The sequence below is a fragment of the Ptychodera flava genome, unplaced genomic scaffold (genome assembly GCF_041260155.1).
Source record: "Ptychodera flava strain L36383 unplaced genomic scaffold, AS_Pfla_20210202 Scaffold_70__1_contigs__length_633064_pilon, whole genome shotgun sequence".
Lineage (NCBI taxonomy): Eukaryota > Metazoa > Hemichordata > Enteropneusta > Ptychoderidae > Ptychodera > Ptychodera flava.
In genome coordinates this window covers 501,460-518,308 of record NW_027248392.1, presented here as the reverse complement: position 1 = coordinate 518,308, position 16,849 = coordinate 501,460, and the positions used below count along the sequence as shown (strand labels likewise).

General features: G+C 35.7%; 2 protein-coding genes across 2 annotated transcripts in view; both read right to left on the bottom strand.

Annotated features, from left to right (window-relative positions):
• LOC139128791 (leucine-rich repeats and immunoglobulin-like domains protein 1) overlaps positions 1 to 11,578 on the bottom strand; it is an 87,867-nt gene extending 76,289 nt beyond the window's left edge. The window contains exons 1-5 of the mRNA XM_070694504.1: positions 11,257 to 11,578; positions 10,702 to 11,034; positions 10,278 to 10,580; positions 9,802 to 10,089; positions 8,283 to 8,426 (exon numbers count right to left, since the gene is read on the bottom strand). Of these exons, the coding sequence (XP_070550605.1) occupies positions 8,283 to 8,426; positions 9,802 to 10,089; positions 10,278 to 10,580; positions 10,702 to 11,034; positions 11,257 to 11,530 (1,342 nt within the window). The 5' untranslated portion in view covers positions 11,531 to 11,578. The remainder of the gene's footprint in view (positions 1 to 8,282; positions 8,427 to 9,801; positions 10,090 to 10,277; positions 10,581 to 10,701; positions 11,035 to 11,256) is intronic.
• On the bottom strand, positions 482 to 6,084 carry LOC139128786 (tyrosine-protein kinase SRK3-like). The gene is made up of 8 exons (XM_070694498.1): positions 6,057 to 6,084; positions 5,203 to 5,313; positions 3,935 to 4,101; positions 3,500 to 3,622; positions 2,540 to 2,648; positions 1,526 to 1,622; positions 1,329 to 1,428; positions 482 to 1,043 (listed from the first exon to the last, which is right to left on the bottom strand). The coding sequence occupies exons 1-8, from the start codon at positions 6,082 to 6,084 to the stop codon at positions 1,017 to 1,019; spliced, it is 762 nt and encodes a 253-aa protein (XP_070550599.1). The 3' UTR covers positions 482 to 1,016.
• Positions 11,579 to 16,849: the final 5,271 nt, after the last annotated feature.

Below are 16,849 nucleotides of genomic sequence, written 5' to 3'. Positions count from 1 at the left end.
TAAAATTCTTACATTTTAAATAAGAGGCATTTGAATTTTACTAATCATGATTTTAATCACTTTTTTTGAATGTCAGTTTTTCAACCCTTGCCATTTTTTGAATGAAGATAGATAATGCAAATAAAATAGTCGTTTTTTTCTACATATACTGTTCTTTCAAGTTAAATATTACATTTCAGAAAATAGTGTCAGGTTTTTGACTTAAATTAATTTTTATCAATAATAACATTTTTTTACCACAAGTATACACCCACTTTATTTTTCGAGTAAACTACTGCTACCATACTAAACTTTAGAGTCTCTGCTTTTTGACAATATGTAGTATGAGGGGTTTTCCTTGTCATCTTTGATGAGAAATATTGCTTTAAAAAAACTGTTTTGGCAACATGCAGCGCCACCTTAATTTATCTCTAGAAGTGCAACAAGTATAAAAGTCACCGTTTGTCTAATTTAATTCTATTGTATGTCTTCATATAAAAAAGTAACTATATCATAGAATCTATGCCCAATATTTGAAATGTGTTTGTATCGTTTTACTTCCAAGATTATCTAACCTCTACAAAAGGAAAATAGCCGACTTTGGAAATGGAGTATCGACAAGTAGAGCCTTTGCGTCATATATTCAAGTCGTAAATTCGAAGTAAACTCGTCGCAAATTTCGACCGGGGTTTCGTACTTTGCTTACTCGCATAAAAATAACGAAAACAAATTTAACCCGATTTCCTTTTGATTTCTATAACAAAATGAATACAATTGTTTTCCTTACATGCCGTTTGGATTAATGTGCCCTTATCATTACAATAATGAACATCTACTTAGCTTTGTTATTTGAAAGCTATATCTGGTACATATTCGTCACGTGAGGAGATAAACTATATTTACTCTGTTCCTGAACTGGTTGGAAACTCAAGATGATACAAATACACGCATAACCTTTCAAACATAGGATGTTTGAAAATTGAGCTGCAGTAAGTATTAAGAAACGTTCGTTGTTATCTACTTGCTGATCTTTTCCCCTAAGCATCCTCAGAATACGAGTATTCCTGCAAGTAAAACGTTCTTTATATCACTGTCAAGTAAAAAGTTTCAATTTTACAGTCTCGGGATAAAATTATCGAGTAACAAATAGTAACAGCTACATTATATAACGCAAACAGCAAAACCACGATAGCCATCATGATCATTATACTCATCATCACTTTTGTCGTCATCGATGTCATCATGATAGGTTTTGTACATTTATTTTACAGCTTTTGTAGACAAATACGTTTGTGGATTCCGTTTATATCCAGTACTGCATTACAACAATAGGTCTGAAGCTACCATACCTTACAATTCTTACTTAAGTTCCTCAATTTCTGGTGGACAGATTGCAGGGATGGACGTAAACTTGGACGCCATTTCCAACATGACAACATCCATTCATATCTGTTGGAATAATGTTAATAATTCCTATTTTAAAGAGAAAAAATATGTATCGAGCGGCAACACATAAAATAAAATAAATCGATTTGTAGTTCCTTACATGATGTCCTCACAACCATCCGGGCTGACCATACGTTGCCCTTTCTCTAGCAATGCCAGGAGGTCACTTTTAGTGGTATGTTTGTAAGGATATCGACCTAAAATAGAAAAGATTTCACAGCAGACATTGGTTATCATTCTTGCCGTTACTATGATATTCAACAGTGATGAGGTGATTTCTATCACGCTGTTATACAAACTGAGTAACTGAGTAGATGATTTGGATTCGGTTGTAGTTACTAAAATATAATTAAGTATTTGCAAAACAGTAGGATCTAATAACTGGTTTACATATCAGTAATTAGATGTTAGTTTGTTTCCACGCCCGTATCACGGTTCTCAAAACTTCGAAACAAAGACCTGAGTAGGGCTAACTAGGCCAACTAACTGAAAACCGCACCAGAGACTAGATGAATTCACCTGATATATATTTCTTCAAGGGCTTTAATAAAAGATTATTACGAATTTACACTAATATGCATTCTAAAAATTGTCTTACAAAATGTTCCCTATACTGTTTTATCTAATAAACGTCGTCCTTAAACAACGTATTCAATGCATATATACTTATGGTATACTTATTACACAGTTAAAACATGTTTCAAACAACCCAAGGAAAACAATTAAATCTCTTTTATCAACAAATATAATTCCTTTGCAATTTAACATTGCCTAATTTCATAATTGTCAGTGAGTTTAAGACACTCGGCCGCCTTACTCTTGCGATTCGTTTATCAATTTTGAACATTGTTTTTTTGGTAGTTCAGGCACTATAAATAACTGCAATACTCCAGCGTGCAAACCTCTTTATTTTTCCGGACATTGAATATATGAATGCCGAAATAATGTACTCCACTGTAAGGTCGGCAAATTAATGAACTAGGGCAGTATGTAGTACCAAACTATACTGCTTGAAATTCTAAAAACTGTCGGCCCTGGTTCAAAAGACAGATTACAAACATGAGCTATTTTGTATTCAGAATGCAAGAACGTCATTTCTGCAATCATTTGTCACCAAGAGAAAATATCTCCCAAAGAACCACGCCAAATGACCAGACATCTGTCTTCAAGGTGAACGATTTCTCCATCAATGATTCAGGTGCCATCCACTGATATTGGGTTTTCTATGTGAGAAACAAAATGAGAAAATGACTCACTTCATTATTCTGTAACCTAATTTATAAAGTTGAATCGGATTTAACTAATTGTTATACGCTTTATTCTACAATATGTGCATTAAACTTGTATGAATTCACTAAATTTCGCATAACCCGTGTATATTCCTCCTAAGAAGAGAGCATGTTTTATTTGCTAAATATTAGTCACATGTACATACGTTTTGAGTTTGGTAAGTTCCAGAACAGTCAACATTTATTTTACCCTTTGAAGTAGATGCGGCGAGCCCCTTTATGTTAACTTTGAGTATTCAAAGAATCTAATGCAAGCTTTAGTACCCTTCTGCAATTAATGCTTAATTAGTGGTACGCTTCGAAAGCGACAATTCTGAACCACAATATCAATTTATAACTTAGCTGAAGGCAGATTATACAGAGAAGACAATAAGATGTAGACTAGTCAATTGGATGATGACTATTTTGCATAAACAAATTCCATACTTTTGCACAGAAATTTGATTCTGCGTCGTAAATAGACGATACCATGCGCTGATGAGTAAAGAATCTGAAAACTGGCAAAATAACAAACACACGATCTAGCATTCTGAATAACTAACTAACATTGGCAACTGGCTAACTAACTAACTAACTAACTAACTGACTGTCTGACTGACTGACAATTGGTAACTACCTAATTGACCAACAAACGAGTACTCATCTACCAACAGACAAACTAACTGAATGAATGAATGAATGAATGAATGAATGAATGAATGAATGAATGAATGAATGAATGAATGAATGAATGAATGAATGAATGAATGAATGAATGAATGAATCACCATTAAGTAAGTAATCACCATTTTTGTTTCGAAAAACCTTTCGTCACTCATCACACCACTGGCGTAGCTGAAGTTTGATATCTTGCAGATACCTCCTGCAAATACCAACACATGTTTAGCTGCCAGGTACCGATGAACAATCTGTCACAATATAAAAATAAAACCTGGCTGAAACTTGCAATTCCGGCTATAATAAGCCTTTATTTTTCTCTACCCTTATCTCATTTGGGCGAAATATGTCGGCTGCAACATGACTTAAGTCAAAGCGTTTAATCAAAACACTATCTACTTTTCGTATTATGTTTTGGTATTCTGTAGGCACAAGACACGATGGTACAGTGGTACCGTGCACATGATTAACCTTTTGATAGCCATCAATCCTTCGTCCAATGTGAAAGACGTAGACGTTGAATTTTTGCATTAAACATGTTACCTCTCCTTAGTATCCATTACCTTGATTCTTTGTAGATGTTTCATCCCGTTAGCGACGTCTGTAGCAAATGCCAGCATTTGACTTCTTGAAGACTCGTGTTTACCAGGTGTAAAAAGCTGACGATTATCTTTCAGGTAAGTCTTTAAGTTACCATACGATGCATATTCCATTATTAAAACCATTGGAGCTGCGTAATATGCAAAATAACAGCTACAAATTGAGTATTATGAAATACGTCGAGCCACGTTCCTGTGTAACGCTATGAGAAAAGACGCCGTCACATTAATTTGTGTCATATTGTACCTTATTGCGCCCAGGCTTGATTTGTCCGAACATGGGCAATCGCGTATAATTAAGATCTAGCATCATTCTAGTTATTACATTCATAACCAAAGCAAGCGTGAGATTCGGACGTCTCCGCAGGGGGTATTTCTCAGGGTTCCATATTAAAATCCAATGTTGACTAAGCATATTATCGATGAGGTCTGCTTTTTAAAGAAAAATGATTTGCAAGTTACTGACTAAAAAAATATAAATGAGACTGAGTGCAATCAGGCGACAGATCTATTAAAGCCAAATTGTCACCCGTCGCCCAGTTTCATGTACACAGTCATTTCATCGCGAAATCGTCATAAATAAGACACAATATTTCTTTCAATCTAACTTTTTACTCATGATAGTTACTCCCTGCCGGCGCAATGAAATTAACGATAAGTTACACCACGCCATTCTTCTTACATCTCGATTTACGCCTCATTCTTTGTTGGTTTACGTACATAACTCCACAAGTTCAACAGGTAAACATATGACGTCATTATGTATGTCAATACGCGACGGCATACGGCCATCGATTTTCTGAAATAATCTACAGAAATTGAGATTAAAGTTTGACATTGCATGACTTTTTATCTCCAAATCTTTGCACATCATTTTAACTACAAATTTATAATTCCATAAGGTATATAATCAAACCTTTAAGACCCTGATACGGTTTTTTTTGTGTTTTTTTTGTTTTGTTTTGTTTCGTTTTTTTTTGCGAATCTCGGTTGTACGTCATATGGGCCCTCACACGGGCCGTTCAGCCGTACAAACTCGGTCCGTAAAAACCATATCAGGGCCGTTAAGATTATTATGACCGACAATGACAGATATATGACTAAACACTCATTTTTGAACGTGATAAAGTATAAAAGAATTAAGTTATTTTAAAAAGCCGAAATAGCAACATATTCTGTTTCAAATATTTCCGTGTCATGATCAAGTGAGAGTCTATTTTGTGCACACTCACCCTCTTCAGCACAGTAGCCTAACATTCTTATCACATTTTCGTCGCTGTGAATTTTCTTCATCAGTTTTATTTCCTGTAACAAATCGCTCTGATGCTGAGGATCTTTAGACTCTGTGTGAACAAATCGATATTACGAATTATCGGACAGTCACAATATATGATATATACGTTATCAGTCCGATGCTCAGGATCTGTTGACTCCGTGTGAAAAAATCAACAATAGCATTCATTGAACAGTTTGGGGACTTTACGAATATAGTAATATTTTTTTTTCTATATGTAGTACATTTGTCATCAAAATGACGCTATAACCTTTACTATGACCTTGAAAAGAGATGTTTGAAAGCGACAAGTGCTTGAGCAATAATGTATCTCTCCGGGCCAATGACGGAAAAGAACAAATTTTAAACATTCGTCGCGTGAAGATATCTACTATATTAAGGTTCCAAGACAAGAAATTGACCTTTTTAAGCTACCAGTTCTATAGTGGTTAATAAGCTCAGAACCGCCGTAAATTATATATTATCGGAAAGCCTAGATACAGAGCAACATTTTGGTTACCATAGTGTCACCATTGTTTACATAACTATCACACGACAGGTAGTTTGCATAATCTTTCAAAAATCGGTTTTCCCCATAATTTTGTCTCTATGCTTTGAGATATGTGGCTGAAATTTGTATGAGTGCAAACTATTCCAAGGATCTTCGAAAGAGTGTCTCAGAATTTTTTTATACTTTCTTAAACAATTTTTATGCCAGAAAAACTTCCAGAGGGGTGAATTTAAGCCTAGTTGATTTCTTTAAAATTGTGCTCAAATAAAAACTAAGCAAGATGTAAAAAATCTGAGACACACTTTTGGAGAGCCTTGTAACAGCTTGCATTCCAGCAAGTTTAAGTACGATATTTTGAAGTATTGGGACAAATCATAGGAAACCGATTTTTGAAAGGTTATGCAAATTACCTGTCACGTAATAGCTATGTAAACATTGGTGACACTGTGGTTACCAAAATGTTCCCCTATATCTAGGCTTTCAGAAAATGTATAATGTACGGGGGGTTCTAAGCTTATTAAGCACCAGAGAATTGTTTGAATAAAGAGGTCAATTTCTTGTCTTGGAACCTTAATAAGTTCCCAGACTGTAGATTACGTTTACAATTACACAAATCAATTCATTAACACATTTCGAAACCATGCATATAGGTCCTAAAGCATATTGAAATTCACATTTACACATTTCTTACTTATCTCAGTTTTAATGGCAACAGCACTTGGTCCATCTTTGCCGTCTATAAACCAAGCTATGCCCTTCACAATTCTAAAGAATGTACTTGTGTATAGGGTTTCTGTAATATGCAGTCTGTCTCTTGGAAATTCAAATGGAAACTCTCCAGGTTTCATGTAAGTTTGCGACGTCTTCCTGACTTCGAGTTTTTTGTAAGCATCGGATGTCTGAAATGTGATGAAAATAGATTCCAGGACTATTAATGTAAAAGAAATGTATGTTTCGTGATGCATAATGGATATATAATGAATCCTTGAGATAATTTTGAAGAAGACCGATCCAATTTACAGCAGTTTCAATTATAAACTCATTAACGAGCAAAACTTTAATACCTTCCAACTCTGAACGTTTCCTCCTGTGCTTTAACGTTTCATCGGTATAAACATATTTTGCTAAGTATTTATATGGATGAATGCTGACCATGATTTAAATACGATTTATTATATTTACCCTGCATGAAACTCAGTTGAGCTACGTTTAAACCCTTTAATCTAGTTTGGCATTATATAGAGCGAACATTATTCATTTTTGTATTCAGCTTACTGTAAAACATGACGCTAATGATAATCTAAAATAATAACTTACTTGATCACCAGATGATATACAGTCGATTTCATTGTCTTCTGTAACAATATTGTTTAAAGGAATACTTTCATAATTCACGGTTTCATCCGTTTCGTCATTAGGTCTTTCTGATTCACCATGACATCTGCGTTCTGTCGATTTTATGATAGAAAATCTTGATATAAACGTTAGTGTAAAGCAAATATAATATATTTTTTTACAAATTAATACTTTGTTCTCGTTGACAAATGTGCTGGCTTTGTAGGTACTAAGCTTGGGCAATGATTTAATTCAAAAAGAATGACAATTGGAATGAAGGTAAAAACATCGACCGTCACCTTTCACTGAGTCGCATATCTCTATGAAAAATAAACGATAAAGGGGTATTTATCAAAGTATTGTAACATGATTGGAACTAATTGGGGATAATTGAATAACGTAGTAGTGAAGGTTTGATAAGAACATGTAAGCTCACCGTATAAGGGGCTCTCTTTTTTGCAATAAACTTTTTTTATTGGTAATTTGTAATATTGCAACTTTCAGCTATAGGGCACCTAACACTTTTGATAATTGCAAAAATTTAAAAGCCTGATTCTCTCAATTTAATAATCGTGTTTAGTTCAGTTTTAAACATGCAGAAGGCATAACACTATGTGGAACAGTGTAGTTGTTGTGTTAATATTGGTGTTCGAATGAGATGTAGATCTGACACAGAATGTAATGAAACATCGGGGACGTTTATCATCATTTCAAGGAACATCGATCATATGTATTACATGTAGGCAATATCTACTCATACAGTAGGCATTCAACAACTCATGTTGTTGCTGATATAGTACACAGGAATAAATCTATTGACAAAAGATATAAATAAAGTAATACAAAAAACCCTAAAAATGGGGAGAGAGAGAGAGAGAGAGAGAGAGAGAGAGAGAGAGAGAGAGAGAGAGAGAGAGAGAGAGAGTAAGAGAAGACAGACAGACAGACAGACAGACAGACAGAGACAGAGAGACAGAGAGACAGAGAGTGGGAGAGAGATTACTACAACAGCACAATAATATGTAACTTACCATTGTTGATGCTTTCATAACTACGGCTCGATGTCATGTGTTCTGTGAGAGAGACAGAGTTGAAAAAATGACTGATATTTATTTCACAATTATATACTATGTGTATTTATTTTTGTCTGTTCAACAAATTCGACACTTTATTTTATTTATTGTTGTACTCACGTAAATTCGCTTTGTTGCGACGTCGGATCACGTAAACTACCGGAACTGCAACGATGACCACAAGTACAACAACAGCACAGGAGCTTACAATAACGAACAACGTTATACTGGGCTGCAAAGTTACTGTAGTTTCGTTGTTACTTTCTAGAAAGCAAGAGGAATGCAAAAGTGTCGCAGAAGGCTTATTCTAAGGGTATAAACAAATCGTTTTGTTTCAAAACTAAAATGTTGAATTTTAGCATTATTCCGATTTTAATGTTACTCCTATTAATAAATGAGCCCACTGCCAGGGTATACGGACACACTGTCCAGGTCATAAATATGTTTGCTATCAACATTAAACACCGTGTTTTTCAGATGGGTGTACCCATGCATCATTACAACATGAACGAAAGATCTTGACTTGCCAATACAAGGCGATTGATTAGTTCGATTGCATAACCAGGGTTGCACATAAGCAATCTTGCACAGCTTAATTTCTCTGCTTAATTTCGCAGAGAAACACGACGAAAATGCATGGAAACATTGACAACATGAAGGCACGGTAAATTGTGATGTTTTTCACAGATTTTGATATAAAAAAAACTACAGATAAAACAATTTTTGTTTCAATCTGTTTTGTTTATGCCTTAGCCTAGGGTAGGTCTAAATAACATTTGTCTTCGATGAGGTCATATAGAGTGGTACAACTATAACAGTTCAGGCATTCTTAGCAGTATGACAGACATCGTCAACTAATTGATAAAAAATTGAGCAACTTTATTGTTGGCTATTGATAACGAATTAGATAAATATACATCCGTCACACACTCTATCCAGCATGGTTCCATTTAGTTTATTCAGTTTAACAGGGTATCCGTCTCTGAGTCACTTTATTTCAGTCAAATTAAATTCACACAGTCCTCTTCCCTTCGACACATCGTATCCAGATTTTTACATCAGTTAACACTGTGTTTTTATCATCCCTATTTCATACTTAAGACCCGGAAGAAGACCTCCTGTGTGTGGTCGAAACACTGGTAAAATAAAGTTTTTAACCACAGACAAAGAGACTTGCTTTTTTCTTTACACTAGCAAGTATGCTATATTCATGTAACGAAGCTGTGAAACAAAGGGCACGGGGTGATGATTGGTGTTTAGAAATTAAAGCTGCTTCTTCAATAGGCTGCTTCTGCTCTAATGAGGTAAGACATCAAATGGTGATCAACCTCTTAAAGTTCCCAATTTTAAAATAAGTAAGGTCATAAGCAAAATAAGGTTGTAAAGCTTGGCATGGTTAAGGTTGCCTTTGAAATAAAATCTGAGGAAAATTTAAGATGGCCGAGTGCTAACTGAGGCAATCAAATTTTACACAGCCTGCAGAATCACAGCAATCAGTATAGTATATTAGTTAGAAATTTGACACCGTACACGCCATACTTACCCTAGTCCGCAAGGCGTGTCAAAAGTAACAGAGGTGTGGCGTTAAAAAATCGATACGTAGATGGGGCAGTCATTATAATGCAACTGCTGTCCTTACCTTCTACCATTAGCGTCAGCGCTCGACTTCTGTTTTCTCCGATATCGTTTTTGCTTACAACTGTTATGTTGTAACGTGACCCTTCAACCAAACCACTTATATTGACAGAGATTTCTCCAAGTTTATTATCACTGATCACTTCCGTCGTTTCCGTTACCCCTTCAGGCAACTTCACATACTCCACGTAGAACTTCTGACCATCGCCACCGTTGAAACCCGCTGTCCAATGTACGTTGGCCACGTCCGCTTGCATATGGATTTCAATGTTAGTCACAGCATCCGGAACAGCTGTGCGATGTATCAAACATTGAGAAAATGTCATTAATCATTGAAAGACTGCATGTATGCTACATGCTGTCAAAATGAGCCTTATATACTGAAGCGGTCTAAAGGACAGAAATACAACAATAAACAAAAGCGTGCATAGTATACATGTCTATTCCCTCTGGTGGGAGAAATACGCAAGGGAAACTTACATTTTTTTGAGAGAATTATGACAATCTCGACATCTCCGTGTTTATTTTCACCTCTGCAATAATATATCCCATAATCACTGTAGCTGACATTTTTGATGTACAGCGTGCTTTCTTGCATTAATTTGTTTAGGTCTTCTTCGATATATCGTCTGTTATCGTCAGGTTGTAATTCACTTCTGTCTTGGTCGTACCATTTGATAGATAAGGTTGGATTGCCTTTCATTTGGCACTGTAGAGAAGCAGTTTTACCGACGCTTACTGCTACTCTTCTGGTAATTTTTTCATCGGCGGGAAACGGCGCATCTTCAAAAACAAAGTTTAATACTGATTTGTTTAACAAATCATCTACTAAATACGCAATGTTTATTGCTGTAAAAAGGAACAGGCATACATTTCAACAAATACCGTTCATTGTTATACTCACAATGTACATCCAAGTTTATCTTCTTTGACTCATATGTCTGTCCTGAAAAAATCCGGCTGGTTGCTACACAGTGTATCGAACGGCCCTTGTGCTTATAGCTTAAATTGAGATGAAGTTTTTCTTCTGATACTGTACCGTTGAAATAACCATCACTGTGTTCTGCTTGATTCGATGACTTCATTTCACGGTCGTCCATGTACCACAGTATATCGGCGGGCGGATTACTGCTACAGGAAGTGCACTGAAGTGTCAACGATTGATTTACTATCAATTCTGTTCCTTGGGTTGTCTTTGTTAGCTGAGTAAGGCAGTTTTCAGGATGGTTCGGCGGAACTGTAATGAGGTATGAACAAAAATCATAATGTAATTTGACAAGAATAATCTTGTTCTGTTTTCCTCAAAACCACTCGATTTGCTTACTCAGTTACTTCAAATCACAATTTCGAAAAGATGATCACAAATGATTTTTAGGCAAAAAGGGTGATCAAGAAACATATTTTGTCAACCACGCTTACAAAGCCTTTCAAGGTAAATTATAATTGAAAGTATCCTTACAGAAAATAGACATGGTAATTTCCTTTGAGAATATTAGCATTTCATCAGGGAAATCCTCAAGGCTTGCTGAACATTGTATCTTTGCTGCATTGTCGCTAGGTGTAACTTTATATTGCAATTGTTCTTTAGTTATAAATCCACTGTGTCCGCTACTTTCCTCGGTAATCGTCGTAATGTTGATAACATTAGAATGTCCTTTTAAAGGTGAACCGTTCTTATACCACGTGATGGTTGAAGCTGGATTACTCCGGCTTGTTGTGCATGTAAGCGTCATATACTCGCCTGTCTTTTTAGTCGTGTTGCTAGTCAGAAAGACTTCCTTTGGCCCATCTTTAAAAAGCAACGAGATGCAGTAAATAATGATTTATTTTCAGTATTGTAAAAAATGTTAAATTGGAAGTTTGTAAAACATATACGTTACAAAAGGCGTTTGAGAGCAATGCTGGTTCCAAGTACACTATAGGGAAAAAGTGCGTGACTAGAGCGAGAAACTGACGCTTTCTCGCAATTGGTGAGAATCTGTTCTTATTCTCACCGCTGTCGGTGAGAAAATTTTAATCTCCACTGGAGATTGGTGAGAAATGCACTCCTTGGCGAGAATCAAGTGTGAGAACAAATTCTCACCGGTGAGAATGGAAATTCTCATTAAGTACAGCGAGAATTGAAATTCACTGGCGAGAATCATCAAGATTTGCCGTTCAGAGTCTTTATGATTCTCGCCAATGAACGGCGAGTCTTGATGATTCTCGCCAGTGAATTTCAATTCTCGCTGTACTTGGTGAGAATTTCCATTCTCACCGGTGAGAATTTGTTCTCACACTTGATTCTCGCCAAGGAGTGCATTTCTCACCAATCTCCAGTGGAGATTAAAATTTTCTCACCGACAGCGGTGAGAATAAGAACAGATTCTCACTGATTGCGAGAACGCGTCAGTTTCTCGCTCTAGTCACGCACTTTTTCCCTATAGTGGTACAGCAAAAATAATGATCTTTTAATTATAGCGTAAAAACGCACTCAATACACCTTTGAAACAAATACTATCGGCCCGTATGTTAAAAGTAGATAATGATACAATTAAACGAAATAATTAGGATTGAAAAGGAGATAAATTTAGCCTTGTAGAGGTAAAATGCTGAATGTTAGGTTTCCCTTCTGAAAATGTAATTTTATAAATTGTCGGACACATTAGTGAAGGCAAGACTAAACAAACAAACGAACAGAAACGATGTGGTAACAGCATGGAGCTACCAAGTAGCCCCATGCTAACAGCGTCTTCATCAAAGCTTTGCAAATCGAGACATATAATCTAACAACACTATTAGTAGAACAAAGCAATCAAACAGGGACCAAACAAACCCATAAACTGAAGCGACTGATAAAGGAACTACCCAGGGTTCCGAAACGAAAGCGTCAGAATAATCACAGTTACTCAGACATGGCTAATTTCTAACACCAAAAAAACCGAAACACAACACTGTGCACAACATGAATATACTGCATTTAAGTAGTGACTACACAAATACAATCAGGCCATAACACAAAATGATAGACCACACAACTCCAAAAATAATTTAATAGCCAATGTGTGCAGCTGCGTTCTCTTATTTTACTTGCAATGTTTCATGTTTTCCTGTGTTTCGCTAAACTGCTAAAGGGACTTTAAATTACAACGCTGCTTTCAAAGTCACATACCCAACCATGCATTTTAAAGCGATGATCAAGATGGCCAGAACAGCCATTTTGACAAATTAGTATCAATAATCTGGGAAAGGTGCTAAGGGCGTGTAATTGATATATTGACGAGGGGAACATTGAGAACAGTAGGATTAAGAGAGGTGTGACTGGTTCAACCTGTTCAGTTTCTTACTACGTTAAGATAGGGAAAAATTGAAACGCTTCTGTGACACTATTTATGATTTGCAAATACACTCACAAAATTAGGTCTTTGTTTTAGTGTTTAAGACGTCTTAATGCGCCCTCTCGAGCTCAAAAGGTGTGTATGGCCAAGTATACCACATTGTAACAAGATGGCTGAAATGAACGACATCGTACTGGCTTGTCTTCTGTTTTTGACCTGCTGCATATGCGGTTCAGACAGAGTCATCGTCGTCTTAATGATCTGAATGCAGACCAAATGCATTCGTTAACTGATTTAGCCCTTGAGTTTGATACGTTCAGAACTGCCGAGTGCGGGAAAATTTGCTATGGATTTGAAAATGGAAATGGAAATGCTATGGAAATGAAAATAATACATGAATACAAATCGAAAATATTACTCTGGCTTAGACTCAGAGATGATATTTTCATGATCTTTATGGGAACAGAACACGAAGTGAACGAGTTCACTTCAGGCATCAACAAAACGGGCCTACCATCAAATTTTCGTTCGAAAGCTCGACACATGAAATAACATACCTCGACCTTGTGGTATACAAAGGTCAACGACATAAGGGACTGGACACAAATTACAGGGGGGGGTGGGCCGGTGTTTTTTGGGGGTGGTTCGCTATTTTTCGCGCAAGCATTTTTGAAGGGTCATAATATTTTGTGTATGCCCTTGGGGGAGGGTCACCTTTTTTATCAAAGCTGAAATTGCATGTGCACGTATTGAAGAATATGGAATACTGAAAAAAGAAAAAATACCTCCTGGCACTTTCATTTTCTGCCATTTCCATTTTCGGCGCGCCCTTCGGGCGCAATTTTAAGGGTATAATAAACAATGTATTGATGATCCAAGCAGCCACATTGATTTAAGTTGTCATGATTTCTACTTATCCAACTTCTCTATTGTGCATAACTGTCCCCTATTATGACTCTTTCAATAACAATTTGGGAGATCACTTATTTGATATCATTCTCCCATTGGCAATACATTGGGTATAGGTCGGTGTCAAATGTTCATGTCGCTGTATGTACATTTTTTATTTTTTGAGGACATTGACTGAATACAAACTATTCAGAATAGTGCATAGTGTCATCAATAACAACTGGAAGCTTCAGGTCGAACAACTTTTGAATAACAATTTAGGATCAGATAACCTTTGAGTTATTTGTAGTTTCCTCATAGCCTACAATGTATAGTGAATCAACATTTCGATGAAATTCCAAAATCAAATTTCTTGCACAACCATGGACTTGAAATCACTCTAGTCTAATCATTAACATTAATACTAATAATTAAGTGTACATAAATGCACAGATTTACTTAGTTTTGTATTAGAAAAAAATATTCATAGTTTTGTCATAGACTGCAATGCATAGTGAATTGACATTTCAGTGAAATTCCAAAATCAAATTTCTTGCACAACCATGGACTTGAAACCACTCTGGTCTAATCATGAACATTAATACTAATAATTAGGTGTACATAAATGCACAGATTTACTTAGTTTTGTATTGGAAAAAAAATATTCATAGTTTTGTCATAGACTGCTATGCATAGTGAATCAACATTTCAGTGAAATTCCAAAATCAAATTTCTTGCACAACCATGGACTTGAAACCACTCTAGTCTAATTATTAACATTAATACTAATAATTAAGTGTACATAAATGCACAGATTTACTTAGTTTTGTATTAGAAAAAAAATATTCATAGTTTTGTCATAGACTGCTATGCATAGTGAATCGACATTTCAGTGAAATTCCAAAATCAAATTTCTTGCACAACCATGGACTTGAAACCACTCTGGTCTAATCATGAACATTAATACTAATAATTAGGTGTACATAAATGCACAGATTTACTTAGTTTTGTATTGGAAAAAAAAATATTCATAGTTTTGTCATAGACTGCTATGCATAGTGAATTGACATTTCAGTGAAATTCCAAAATCAAATTTATTGCACAACCATGGACTTGAAACCACTCTGGTCTAATCATGAACATTAATACTAATAATAAGGTGTACATAAATGCACAGATTTACTTAGTTTTGCATTGGAAAACGCTCTGAGGGCGAAGCCAATACTGATTAACTATTAAGTGGCCTCGTCCGGAGACCGTCCCACTCACAGCCTCGAACCCGGCCATTTAAACTACAATAAAACAAGTATTATTGTTCACAATAAGGTGTACATAAATGCACAGATTTACTTAGTTTTGTATTAGAAAACAAATTAATAGTTTTGTCATAGACTGCCATGTATAGTGAATCAACATTTCAGTGATATGCCAAAATGAAATTTCTTGCACAACCATAGACTTGAAACCACTCTAGTCTAATCATGAACATTTATACCAATAATCGAGTGCACATAAATAAACAGATTTGCCAAGTTTTGTATTTTAAAACAATTATTCTTAGTTTTGTCATAGACTACAATGTATAATGGATGAACTTTTTATGCGAAATTCCAAAAACAAAGTTCTTGTACACAGATGCACGTGTTACCACCCTCTTCTAATCAAGTACAATTATGTCAATTATTCAGGGTCCATTTATGCACAATAAGTGCATATTATTAATTGTGATTTTTTTTTTTTACAGTTTTGTCATAGACTCCCATGTATAGAGGATCAACATTTTGAGCGAAATTCCAAAATCAAATATCTTGTTAACCTGTGCACTTGTAAACAACCCATGCTAATCAAGTATATTTATATCAGTTATTAAACATCTATAGATGAACAGATATTGCTAGTTTTATATCGGAAAATACACGTTCATAGTTTTCTTATAGTCGACTACCATGTATAGTGAATCAACATTATCGATGAAATCTAAAAATTACATTTTTTGTACACGCATGCACTTTTTACCTGCCACTTCAAGCAAAGTACATTTACATGAATTATCACACACATATGATTTGATATTTTTTGGACAAAGCGTTATATCAGCCACATTTTGCCTTCCTTTTGGGAGGGGGACTTCAAAAGTATAGCAAGTCAGAAGGGGGTCTTGAACACATTGCGGGTTTGTTGGGGCTATTGAGTAACAGGGGAGGGTCATTTATTTTCATGCACGGATAAGGGGGGTACTATTTTTTGTGCATGAACTTTTAAAGGGTAACTTTTGTTGATGCACCGGTGTTTCGAAAAACACCGGCCCACCCCCCCCTGTAATTTGTGCCCAGTCCATAACAGTGACAAAATACTGGACATCAAAACCAACACGAAAACCAAAGATACATTTCAATTCCTACATAGAACATCATGCCATCCAAAATCTACCTTTAAAGGCCTGATCAAAGGCGAAACACTACGATACATCAGAACTTGCTACAATGAGAATGACTTTAGTGCTAAAGTCAATTCATTCAATGCAAGATTAGTCGAACGTGGCTACAAAACAACAGGAAACCTCTAGAATCACATCACAAACAAAGTTCGCCACAAGAATTACGCAACTAGAACACCAGCGAACAAAAAACAGAACAAAAAACACACTTGTGTTTACAACAAGATATAGCCCATATATAAAGACACAAGCTATAAAACTGTGTGTGAAAACTGAGAGCATATAGAAAAGGACGAAATATTAAGCAAAACAGGAGATCAACAGCCTCTACGTGACATTAAAATATAAAAGATATATCTTTAGGTGACTGAGGAAGAGACTGCTCTGGTTTCGAAATGTGGGGACACAAA